This window comes from Indicator indicator, chromosome 37 (assembly GCF_027791375.1).
Source record: "Indicator indicator isolate 239-I01 chromosome 37, UM_Iind_1.1, whole genome shotgun sequence".
In the NCBI taxonomy this organism is placed as follows: Eukaryota; Metazoa; Chordata; class Aves; order Piciformes; family Indicatoridae; genus Indicator; species Indicator indicator.
This window is the reverse complement of record NC_072046.1, coordinates 3,835,343-3,847,204: the sequence shown is the minus strand read 5'-3', so window position 1 is coordinate 3,847,204 and position 11,862 is coordinate 3,835,343. Positions and strand designations below refer to the sequence as shown.

Genomic DNA, 11,862 nt, shown 5'->3' with positions numbered 1-11,862 from the left:
CTGTGTGCCAGGCAAAGCAGAGCTGCAGACAGAGCCCAGCCTTGCCCAGCAGCAGCTCACCTCCGCTCTCAGCTGCTCACACATCACAACATATGGACAGTCGTGGGAGTCCAGGCTGAGCAGGTTGCTCTTCAGCTGCAGGGAGAGGGAGGAGCAGAGCTTAGAGCAGCACTGGGGCAGCTCCTTGCCCTCTGCTGAGCCTGGAGCAGGGCAGCTCCTCAGCCTCCTCTGGGTTGATGGGGCTGGAGAGCTGGCACAGGCTGTCTGCAGCTTGAGTCTCTGTGAGGGACCCTGGGGCCTCGGTCTCTGTGAGGGGCCCTGGGGCCTCCCCTGTCCCTGAGGGGCCGGGGGCAGTGCAGCTGCAGAAGGGAGGCACCACCAAGCCACACCCCCCTGGCCCAGGCTCCTTCCCAGCCAGCCCCAGCAGCTGCCAGCCGTGGGGCAGAGCAGCACAAGGCGAGGTGCTCACCGAGACCTTGATCTCCTTGGCCCTGCTGGCATACTTGAGGGTGTTGTAGGTGTCCTGGTAGGACAGCAGCGAGGGGCTGAGGGCAGCCAGCATGAGGGTGCGGCAGTTGCCGCCGATGGAGTCCTTCAGCAGCCGCGTCAGCTTGCTGTCCCGGTAGGGGATGTGGCTGTGCTTGCTCTGCCCAACACACCAAGGCTCTGCTCAGCTGCTGGCCCTCGGGCCCTCAGCTGCCAGCCCTGGCCACGCTCCCCCCACGGCACCTCTCCCGGCCCAGGCTGCCGCCCTCAGCGCCCCGGCAGGGCCGTCCCTTGGGGACAGCACTCGGGGCCCCTCAGCAGCAGCCTTACCTTGGCCTCAGCCAGCGCCTTGATGACGCTGAGCAGGGCCAGCAGCGAGCGGTTGATGTTGGCTCCCTCCCGCAGCCGCTCGCCCCTGGTGTTGGCCACCGAAGCTCGCTCCGAGCCTGCCAGGTCAACCAAGCTCATCTTGGCCACCTGCACAGCCCCACTGAGGCCACCAGCACAGTCCTGCTGCTTCACGTAGACCTGGCAGGGCAGAGACAGGGCAGGCTGCAGCTCCACAAGGCACGTGGCCTTGCAGCTTGCAGCTGCAGCAGAGCCCTGGCATGCCAGTCCTGCCACAGCATCGCTCCCTATCCCCTTCTGGGCACAAGTGCCGAGAGATGCCCCAAGCACCACCCCTCACCTGGAGGACAGCATGGGAGCGGGAAGAGGAGGCGTTGGCATCCGTGGGATGCTGCGTCCGGTTCCTGCTGCCACTCAGCAGCATCTGCAGGAGCTGCTCTGCAGAGCTGGGCTGGCAGAGAGCAGGCAGAGGACAGGGATCAGCGCAGCCCCAGCACGGGCACCGAGCAGCCGCTCCCCGAGCGGCCACAGGGACACAGGCTGAGGCCTCCTGCAGCTCTGCAGGGCTCCTCTCGCCTCGGCCTCACCTTTGCTGCCAGCCAGCAGCCACCCAGCTGGCACCCCGGGGTACCCACAGACCCTTCCTGGGTCCCCCCATGCCCTCTGGCACACCTGGGGCGGGAGCAGTGCTTGTGCCTGCTTCCAGACCCACCTGGTGGAAGGAGAGACCCTGGACCACAGCTCCTTTCTCGGGATCCTCACGGATGGTCAGAGGGCCCTTGGGCTCCAGCAGGTCATGGATCTGCTCGTGGTAGACCTGAAGGAGGCAACTCCAGGTCAGGCTGAGGGTTGGCTCCCCAAAGGGCAGCAGGCAGAGGAGCTTTGGCCCCCAGGGCCACGCTCAGCCTGGCACCCACCTTGGGGGGGTTGAAGTTTCCCCCAGCCACTGTGGAGAATTGCCCCTCAAAATAAATTGCCAGACTTAGCTCAGTTTGGGATGGAAGCAAACGGAGCTCTGAGAAGAAAAAAGGGTCAGGCAGGGAGGGAAAGCGCTGGAGGGGAAGCCTGAGGCTGGGCAATGCCTTTACCTCCTCCAGCCCGGAGCCTGCTCCCGCACCCTCCCTGTCCTAACCGCCACCGGTTCCCCTAGAGCTGCCGTTAGAAATCCCCAGGCCTCCACGTCCTCAGCGTCTGCAAAGACCCTCCATCATCTTCGGGTCCCCACAACCACCTTAACGCTCCCACACCCACCGCGGGTCCCCAGAGCCCTGATCTCCAACCCATTCTCACAGCCCAGCCTCCAAACCCACTCCGGGATTCTAAGCCAACTTGGCCCCGGGCGCTTCCACCGCCGCCTCCCGCACACTCCTTCAGTTCCCGCACACTCCCGCAGCCCTTGCACACTGCCCCTGGTGCCCGCAGCCGTCCCCATGCTTCCGCCTTTCCCCTTTCGGCAGCGGAGCGCCACTCACCGATGCTTCCGCCGCAGGGGCTCTCAAACAGTCCCGCCGACCACGCCCCCTGCGCTCATTGGTCAATTGCAGAGCAGAGCCTCCCATTGGCTCTGAGCGCCGCGAGAGCCCCACCGCCGCCGCTCGCGTGCCCCACCCGCTGCCGACCGCATGCCTCACTGTCTCCCGTCCACGTGCCTCGCCCGCTCCTCCCTGAACACCGCCGCCTCGCGCAGAGCTCCATGGGAGTTGTAGGCCGCCGGGCCCTGGCCGCCATCTTTGTGCGCTATCCCTGTCCCTGCCTTGGCCATCGCGGGCCCCTGAGGCAAGCAGAACCTGCGGACCCAGCGGTGTCCGGAGGAGAGAGACCAGCCAAGAGCCTGAGCGATACGGGACCTCCCCCCGGCCCCCCATGATGCCAGCGGAGGTCGTGGCTACAGTCACATTACGCCTGAATGGCAGCTTCTCCTCTCAGCTCGGTGCTGAATAGCTCCGGCCCTTACGAGCCCCCGCGGCTAGGCCACCGCCTCGTCCCCCTAATTAGCGCTGAGAGACCAGCACCAGGGCCCATCAGGGTCATGCTCCATCCCTGTTCCCAAGGCTGCCCACGTGTCCCCAGTGGCTCCTGTTCTCTGACCCCAGTGCAGCCACTCCGGCTGTGGCTGGTGGCCCTGGGCACTCCCTGTCACCTCTAATTGGGCCACGTCCTGCCGGTGCAGAGTGAGTGCTGGAGGGTCCCCATGCACAGCCTGGCCATGTCCTCCGCTCTTGCAATTGGGACATGAGGGGACAGCTTGCCATGGTGCCATCTGGCTCTGGGGACAGGGACATGGCAGTGATGGCACTCGCAGCATCGCCCATGGAGGCAGCAGAGGGGACACCAGCACTGGAGGACAGAGGAGCCCTCCCCAGCACTCACCAGCTGGGCTGAGGTAGAAAGGCAAGTGGGGTCGGTTCAGGTGGTGGTGGCAGGAGAATGCAGTCCCTCAGGTGGGGGACATTGGCTCTGCCTCATGTGGGGACACAGACAGCAGACGGGGACAGGTCACAGCTCTGCTTTACCATGGAGTCGCCCCAGGGGCGAGCAGTAAGGTGTCCCACCCTCCACCCCAGCACAAGCCTCCCCAGCATGGGAGTGGGCAGGGGATGGGGAGGGCACCCATGGAGACTCCTGTACGTCCTGTACATATATACACACCCCCAGCATCGCCCCGGGTGTGGGGAGGCAGCGGGGAGCAGCCACCATGGGGCCAAGCGGGGCAGGCAGCGAGGGGATGGGGGTCAGTGGGGCAGGACAGGGAGGGCACCCAACCTCTTGCCAGCCCCCAGCCCCCTGCAGCCCCCTAGCCCTGAATTAGCAGCTATGGGGTGAGCTAATGGGGAAGGGGAGTTTTGGAGCACTGCGGGGGATGCTGTGGGGCTGCACCATGGCAGAGGGATGCCATGGGGCTGAACAAGGGAGGCTACAGAGCTGGAGGACAGTAGCAGGATGCTGTGGGACTGGATGGCAGCAGAGGGATTCCATGGGGCCTGACAGTCACTGGGGGCTGCTGTGGGGGGATGCCATGGGGGCTGAGTGGCCACTGCAGGATTCTGTGAAAGGACACCGTGGGGCTGGGCAGCAGCAGGGGGACGCTGTGGGGCTGGAGGGCCATGGGGCGGTGGCGTGGGGCCGGGCTCAGTCCGAGTAGATGATGAAGCCAGAGAAGGTGCTGTACTTGTTGTTGTTGCCACCGTGGGCTTTGCCCCCATCCAGCTTGATGAAGACCTCGTCGCCTGCGTCCAGGTGAAGGATGACGCTGTTGCTGGCGTAGTCGTAGTTCTGGTCAGCATCCTGCGCGATGGCACTGGCCCGGACCTGCGCAGGGGACAGCTGAGTTACCCAGCCCCATGCAGGGGGCACCTGAGTTACCTCACACAGGGGACACCTGAGTTACCCAGCCCCATGCAGGGGGCACCTGAGTTACCTTACACAGGGGACAGCTGAGTTACCCAGCCCCATGCAGGGGGCACCTGAGTTACCTTACACAGGGGACAGCTGAGTTACCCAGCCCCATGCAGGGGGCACCTGAGTTACCTTACACAGGGGACAGCTGAGTTACCCAGCCCCATGCAGGGGGCACCTGAGTTACCTTACACAGGGGACACCTGAGTTACCCAGCCCCATGCAGGGGGCACCTGAGTTACCTTACACAGGGGACACCTGAGTTACCCAGCCCCACGCAGGGGACACCTGAGTTACCTTACACAGGGGACACCTGAGTTACCCAGCCCCACACAGGGGACACCTGAGTTACCTTACACAGGGGACACCTGAGTTACCCAGCCCCATGCAGGGGGACACCTGAGTTACCTTACACAGGGGACACCTGAGTTACCCAGCCCCATGTAGGGGGACACCTGAGTTACCTTACACAGGGGACACCTGAGTTACCTCACACAGGGGACACCTGTGTTACGCAGCCCCTGGGGCTCAGATGGCCTCAGCCCTCAGATCCTGTGGCGCACCCAAGGTCCCTGCTCACCCACAGCCAGGGACACTGCCCACCACAAGTGATCCCTACCCAGGAGTGAACACGGTCTGGGTGGAGCTCTGAATGTCACCCAGAGCCTCTCCCAGACCCAGCAGGCTTAGATGTGGCAGCACAACACCAGGTTTGTATCTGGGACTGCGGGTCCAGGTTCAGCTATGGAGCCACAGCTCAGACATGGGACCACGGCTGTGGGTTTGGATGGGGGACTATGGGATGGACATGGGGCCACAGCTCGGGCGTGGGGCCACAGCTCAGTCATGAGACTCTCTCTCCCAGTTCAGATGCAGGGTCATGGTTCAAACATGGAACCATGGCTCATACATGGAATGATGGCTCTGGATTCACACATGGGACCATGGCTCAGACACAGGACTTGGTCTCTGGACTTGGATGTGGGACCCAGCTCTGGGTTTGGATGCAAGACCTTAGCTCAGACATGAGACCTCATCTTTGGATTTGGGTGTGGGACCACAGCTCAGACACGGGTCTCTGGATTCGGATGCAGGACCAGGGCTTGCTTGGACACATGCCCTTATCTCAACCCAGCCCAGCCCGGCTCAGGGCACCCAGTGCACCCCTGCGTATCTTTCATCAGCTTCACAAGGACCACGAGTGTGTGGCGCAGGCTGAGCTGGCTGAGCTCACACCCCCCCGGAACAAGCCCTGCTGCAGGGTGGGATCCTCCCCGCGAGGAATATTCACTGGGTGCCGGGAGGTGCCGGGAGGGGCCGCGGCCGCCTGGCACAGGAGCTCCGTGACTGGAGCCTGCTGCAGAAGGCTTTCCGTAATGAAATCTACGGCGGCGCCTTGCAGGGAGATCGCGCGGCACCGGGTGACAGTGACAAGCCGGCAGGTAAAATCCCCAGCGAAATGCCACAGCAATGTGCCGGGGAGAAGATGCTCCTAATTACAGCTGACGAGAATGGGCTCTTAATTGGCTCACGGTGGGCGGGGGAGGCACCGCCGAGCGGCTGCGAGGTCCCAGAGCCGGTGAGGGAAGGAGGCATCTCCCCGTGGATTCCTGTACTTTCCTGCAGGACAGGGGCCCCAGGGGTCCTCTCCTCCTCCGGAATGCAGCTGTGTCTTCCCAAGCCCACAGACAGCCTGCAGTGGTGTGATCAGGCCTGTTAACTCTGGAACCTACTGATGGCCTGCAGCTGGTCCCATAGGGCTTGCTGGCACCCACGCAGCCGCATCCCTCGTGCCATCACCAACGCTGTCACTCCGGTAAAAGTCACCCTGTGTCTTCCCTGCCACCACAGGGGTCCCCATCCCCGGGGTGGGACACACAGAGCAAATCTCAGTCAGTTGCAGCACCCTGGTCTCCAGGGGATGCTGCCTCGCCTGGGGTCGTACTGAAAAAGAGGAGTTGAGGAAGAAGCAGAGGGGAAAGCAGGACCAGGAGAAGCTGTTTGGTACCAGGCTCCGCCGCCACGGTCCTCCCCCCGCCGCGGCCAGAGCCGCCCGGTGCCATTCGTCTTCCCTCGTTAAGGAGCCTCCTCATCACCGCGCCGCCAGCCCCGCGCACTAACCAGGCAAGATAAATGGCAGCGCCAGGGCTGAGCCACTCCTGGCACTGCGGAGGCAGAGGGCAGGGTGGCTCCCACCAAGTCGCCTCCCCCCGCATGGCCTCATCCCTCTCGACCTGCTCCATGCCTCAGTTTCCCCATGCTACAGCCAGGCATAGTCTCCAGAGATAACTATGGTGGGGACAAGGCCCCCAGTTCCATGGTTGGCTCTGCTGTAGCCACTGTCACTGACACCCCGTGAGTGGCACTGCCAGGGGGGGTGTCATCAACCCTGGGGACACTGTGGGATGGTTCCTAGCATGGCCAGCTGCACCCAAGGGTGCCCTGGGCTGTTGGGAGGGGGAAAGGGGGACAGCAGGATGCCTCTGTGTCCATGCTGCCCTGGGGACACTATGTGCCCCATATGCCACAGCCACCACAGCCCAGGACCCCCAATGCTAGGCAGTGGGTGGCTCCCAAGGACACCCAAGTGCAGTGGTGGGTGCCCCCCAGGATCCTCAGGCATGGCAGCAGGTGCCCTCTGAGATCCTCAGACATGGCAGTGGGTGCCCTCCCATGTGCTGCCCCCCAGGACTCCTGGGCCTGGCAGTGGGTGCTCACCCCAGGTCACTTGAGCATGGGGGCAGGTGTCCCCCAGGGTCCCTGGGCATGGTGGTGGATATTCCCCCAGGACCCTGAGTGCAGGGATGAGTTCCACCTGGAGGGCTCCTGGGCCTGACAGTGCGTGCCCACCCCAGGATGCCTGGGCACAGCAGTGAGTGCCCCTCAGGACCCTCCAGACTCGATGGTGGGTACCCTCTCAGCACCCTTGACTGCAGCAGGAAGTGCTCCCCCTGACTCCCAGACATAGCAGTGGGTGCCCCCAAAGACCCCTCTGTCTCCCCACAGGCAGAGGATCCTTTGGGAACCATCCCCAGCCCCCCACCCATGGAGACTCCCCACAGTGGGAGACCCCAAAACCATCCAGCTCCAATCTCCCCAAGTCCTGTCCCCACCCCACCCCCTGGGTCCACCCAGCATTGCCTGGTCTGTGGGCTAATACAAATAATTAATGCTAATTAAGCAGCGGGAGCAGCTCCCCTGGCCCTCATTAACACCAGGCCTGGCACAGGGGTGATGGGCAGTGCCCAGAGGAAAGTGTGTGTGGGGGGGGGGTAGGCAGGGCCCCTCTAGTTATAATTCCCTGGGAGGATGCCAGGATTGACCCAATCTCCTCCCAGCGCCCCCAGCCTTGCTAGGGGTGGGTTGGTTTTGGTTACAAACCCCTGATTAACCCAAATTTTTAATCATTTGGGGCATTTTTGGGGTTCGTTATTTGCAGTGTCCAGCTGCACACTCCTCCCCCCCCCCCCCCCCCCCCTCCTCTGAGCTGCTTCAGTACCTTGGCAGTAATTAACCAGCTGGTTAATGAAGCTGCCTGGAGCACCCACCCCAGCATGGAGCTTCTGGGGAGAGAGAAGGGGGTCAGAGGTCAGGGTGGGGAGGGTTTGCGGGGGTGGGGGTGAGAGGGTTCCCAAAAATATTTTGGAGTAGGAAAAAGGGGAGAGGTGGTTTGAGCAGGGATGATGCTCAGTCCGGAGTTACACTGATGCTGTTTAGGAGAAAGGAGGTGGTGGCCAAGTGTCGCTGTGAACATCCCCCCTCCTTCTTCTCCTTCCCCCCCCCCCCCCCAAAAAAAAATCATCGAGCTGGAGACATTAAAAAACCCAATAAAAGGGAAATTAAACTGTTTGGGTAGAGGAAAACCGCCGAGAGGCTCCTGCCCGCGCTGCGCTCCTGGCTCGAAGGGTTCGGAGCCGAGGGGTGAAGCGCGGGGGTCGTGCCGGGGCTCCCACTCCCCCTCCCACCCCCGGCTATTTTTGGGACTGATAACTCAGTTTTGGGTTTATTTGGTGGCGAACGTTCTCGGGACGGGGATGCATCGCGGGGCTTACTGCCGGGAGGAGATGGAGGGAAGCGGGAGCGCGATGAACGCCGGCTGCGCTGGCAGCCCGGGGAATGCGGAGAGGTGCAGGTGACATCTCCGGGGGTCGCGGCCATGGCCGGTGCCTCGAGTCGCGGCCCGGGGTTGGGGGAGACATGGTGTGGGAAAGGGGCAGTGCTGTGAGCATCACCCGAAACCCGCGGGGATGGAGAAGCTGTGCCTCGGGATTGGAGGATCTGGGGATGGATGGGGCTGGGGGCGCTGCCGGAGCAGGGTGAGGGGACAGGGATGGAGTCAGCCTCTGGAGGACCTCTCCCCATGTGTTCCCACACAGCGTGGCTAAGGCTGGGGACATCTCTCCCGACACAGCGGCAGCAGAACCGGCTCCAGGCAGGGAGCGCAGTACCCCAAAAGCGGAGCATGCACTGCCCCCCAGCAAGGCCACCGGACACTGTTCCCTGTGGAGGAGCTCTGTCCCCTCCGGGACTCCCTCCGGGAGTTCTAGTGGGAACAATGGCGTGGCCAGGGAGGGCAAGACACCCTGGGCACACAGTGGGGGCACCCCAAAGGCACAATGGGGCATGTCTCCAGGGCCAAGGAAAGGACTGAAGAGACCATTGGGGACATCAGGGCAGCACATCCCCAGTGCTTGGGAGGGAGAGGAGCACATAGGGGAGTATCTGCAGGGCTGGCAGAAGGATGAGACACCCCCAAGATGCAGCTCTGGAGATGGGAGCAGAACAAGGGCACCTCACCAGTGCACCCAGAGCCCACCACTGTCACCGGGAGAAGAATGGGGCACCCCAGGAATGCAGCCATCATTGTTACTGGGAAAAGGATGGACGTCCATCTCCAGAGCTGGGAGAAGGATGAGGCATGCTGAAGATGCATCTCTCGATCTGGGGGAAGGACAGGGCACCCCGAGGATGTATCTCTGTGGCCGGAAGAAGGATGTAGCACCTTGGGAATGGACTCAGGACTCATCACTGCCACCATGAGAGGGACAGAACACCCTGGGGGTACACACCTGAGGCCAGGAAAAGGACAGGGCACCTTGGAGGTGCACCCAGAGCCCAGCAACAGCACTGGGTGAAGGAAGGAGCACCTTAAGGGTGCATCTCCAGGGCCAGGAAAAGGAAGAGCACCTCAAGGGTGCATGTCCATGGTGAGGAGAAGGATGTGGCACCCCAGGGATGCACCCAGAACCCATCATCACCACTGGGATAAGGATGCAGCACCCTGCGGATGCATCTCTGGAGCTGGGAAAAGGACAGGGCAGCCCAAGGGAAGCACCCAGAGCCCATCAGCAGCACCAGGAGAAGGATGTGACATCCTGGTCATCTCTAGGGCCAGAAGAAGGATGGAGCACCCTGGGGGATAGCTCCCTGGGGTCGGAAGGAGGATGGAGCACCCAGAGGAAACACCCAGAGCCCTTCTCCAGTGCATGGGGGGGCCGTGACACCTCTCATCCCCGCGGTGGGGCTGGTGGCTGGAGATGGGGAGCCCTTACCTGCCCGTTCTTGCAGAGGTCGGCCCACATGCTGGTGCCGTCGCCGCCGCGCATGAGGACATGGTAGGTGAAGAAGTAGGTGCCAGGGATTGCGCAGGTGAACTTGCCGGAGGCAGCATCGTAGCTGTTGCCCAGGTTGGTGACCACGTCGTCGAACTTGAGGACCTCGTAGCCCTCGTGGGGGTTCTTGAGGCCGGCGTAGAAGGCGACGCGTGGCACCGTGCTGTAGGTGGCTGCGCTCACGGCGCCCGTAGCCCCCGGTCCCGGTAGTCCTGGAGGTCCCGGTCGTCCCGCTTCACCCCGTGCTCCCGCCGGACCTGGAGGTCCCGGTTCACCAGGTGGTCCCGGTGGTCCCGGTTTCCCCGGTCGCCCCGGTTTGCCTTGGGGACCTTGCACCAGAGTGGAGGGCGGTGGGAGGGGGCCGCGTTCGGCCGGCGGCTGCGGGGGGGCGGCAGCGGGGCCGTAGGGCTCGCAGACCATCCGGCAGGTCCCCAGCATCTCGTACCGGCCGTCGGTACCGGCGGAGCTCACCAGCACCGGAATGAGCACCACCAGCACCAGCACCATCACCACCCCTGCCGCGGCCGCCAGCAAAGTTTTGCGGCCCAGGCTGAGCCGGCGCCCGGCCGGGGGCCGCTGTCGCCCGGGGGTGGGAATGGTGCCGGTGGGGGGGTGCAGGGCGGCGGCGGGGTGGGGGCCCGGGGCTGGCGGCGGCTCCGCTCCGTTGCGCTCCGCTGGCTCCGGTCGCCCCGCGCCCGCCCAGGCTACGCCCACTCGCGCGGGCAACGCCCCGACCACGCCCAATCCCGGCCCGGTCCCACCTCCAGCCCCGCCCCCGCCCGGGATACGTCCCGCCCCCAGAGTCTCGCCTCTGCCCTGCCCGGCCCCGCAACCGCCGCAGCCGGGACCCCCTCTCTCCGTGGGACCCCTCTGCCACAGTTCTCCCCAGCCCCCGCCGCTCGAGACCTCCCGGTGTCGCCGTGTCCCCTCCCTCGTGGTCACCTCGAACCACGCCCTGGCCTCACTGGGCCCGGAGCACCCCGCGGCTGTGTCCCTCCTGTCCCGGGCTCTGTCACCTCCAGGTCCGGAGCTGCAGACTCCCCTAAGACTCGTACCCCGTTTTCTCATGGGGACAAACCCACCGGGCACGGTCCCCAGGGCTCTTTTCTGTGTCCTGCCTCAGTTTCCCCTCCCACGGAGACCACACTTTGGGACAGCGCAGGTGACACCACCTGAGCCAAGCACCTAGCACCTAGAAGCTGTCGCCAACGGGTTAACTGTGGGACACGGTGCCACCGTGTGTGTCAAAGGCCACGATGACAGTGGGGCGCCCATGGGTGCCATCACAAGGATGCCCAGGCCACGCTGAGGGGTGACGGCCACGAAAGGGCTGTCCCTGGGGGGCTCGTGGCACGGGGACACGTTGCGGCGCCCGCTCCGTCGCCTGCCATCTCCATCAGCCTCTGCGGGGACAACAGGACGCGATGGCAAGTGACAGCCGCCGCCAGCGCCGGGGGTGAGCGAAGGACGTGGGACCGGGGGGGGTGACATGCAGCGGGAACGGGGACGGTCTCGTGGGGGAAAACACAGAGGCACAGAGCACCCGGGGGCTGCTTCTACTGCTGCCTGCCACAGCGGTTTGGTGGCCCTGGGTGACAACGCCAAGGTAGTATCAACCCCAGCGGCACCTGTGGGCTCCATGGGGTCACTGTGGTTCCCCCCCTTACAAAAAAACAACACCCTGGGGGTGAGTCTCCTTCCAGTGCCACACCTGCGCAGTGCTCCCAAACCCCAGCAGACACACGGGGGACAGACTCCAGCCCCACAACCCAAGCAGGAGGGGACCGAGGGGACACTGGCAGCTCATCGATCGTCCCCGCATCCTCCCCCCCCCAGCTCCCGCAGAGGCTTTAATTTAATCAGCGGGCAAAAATCAATTAGCGGCTTGAAGGAGGCGATTAGTGTTGCGGCTTAACGAGGCTGGGGGGGGGGGGGGGGGGGGCAGAGTGTTTTGGGGTGGGGATGCTGCCAGCTCCGTGTCACCCCCCTAGCTGTCACTGTCATGTCACCAGCTCCTCCC

The 11,862-nt window shown here is 64.0% G+C and overlaps 1 protein-coding gene across 1 annotated transcript; it reads right to left on the bottom strand.

The window, feature by feature from the left end:
• Positions 1-3,963: 3,963 nt before the first annotated feature.
• C1QL1 (complement C1q like 1) lies at positions 3,964-10,349 on the bottom strand. The gene is made up of 2 exons (XM_054396485.1): positions 9,783-10,349; positions 3,964-4,143 (listed from the first exon to the last, which is right to left on the bottom strand). The coding sequence occupies exons 1-2, from the start codon at positions 10,347-10,349 to the stop codon at positions 3,964-3,966; spliced, it is 747 nt and encodes a 248-aa protein (XP_054252460.1).
• Between the last annotated feature and the right edge of the window lie 1,513 nt (positions 10,350-11,862).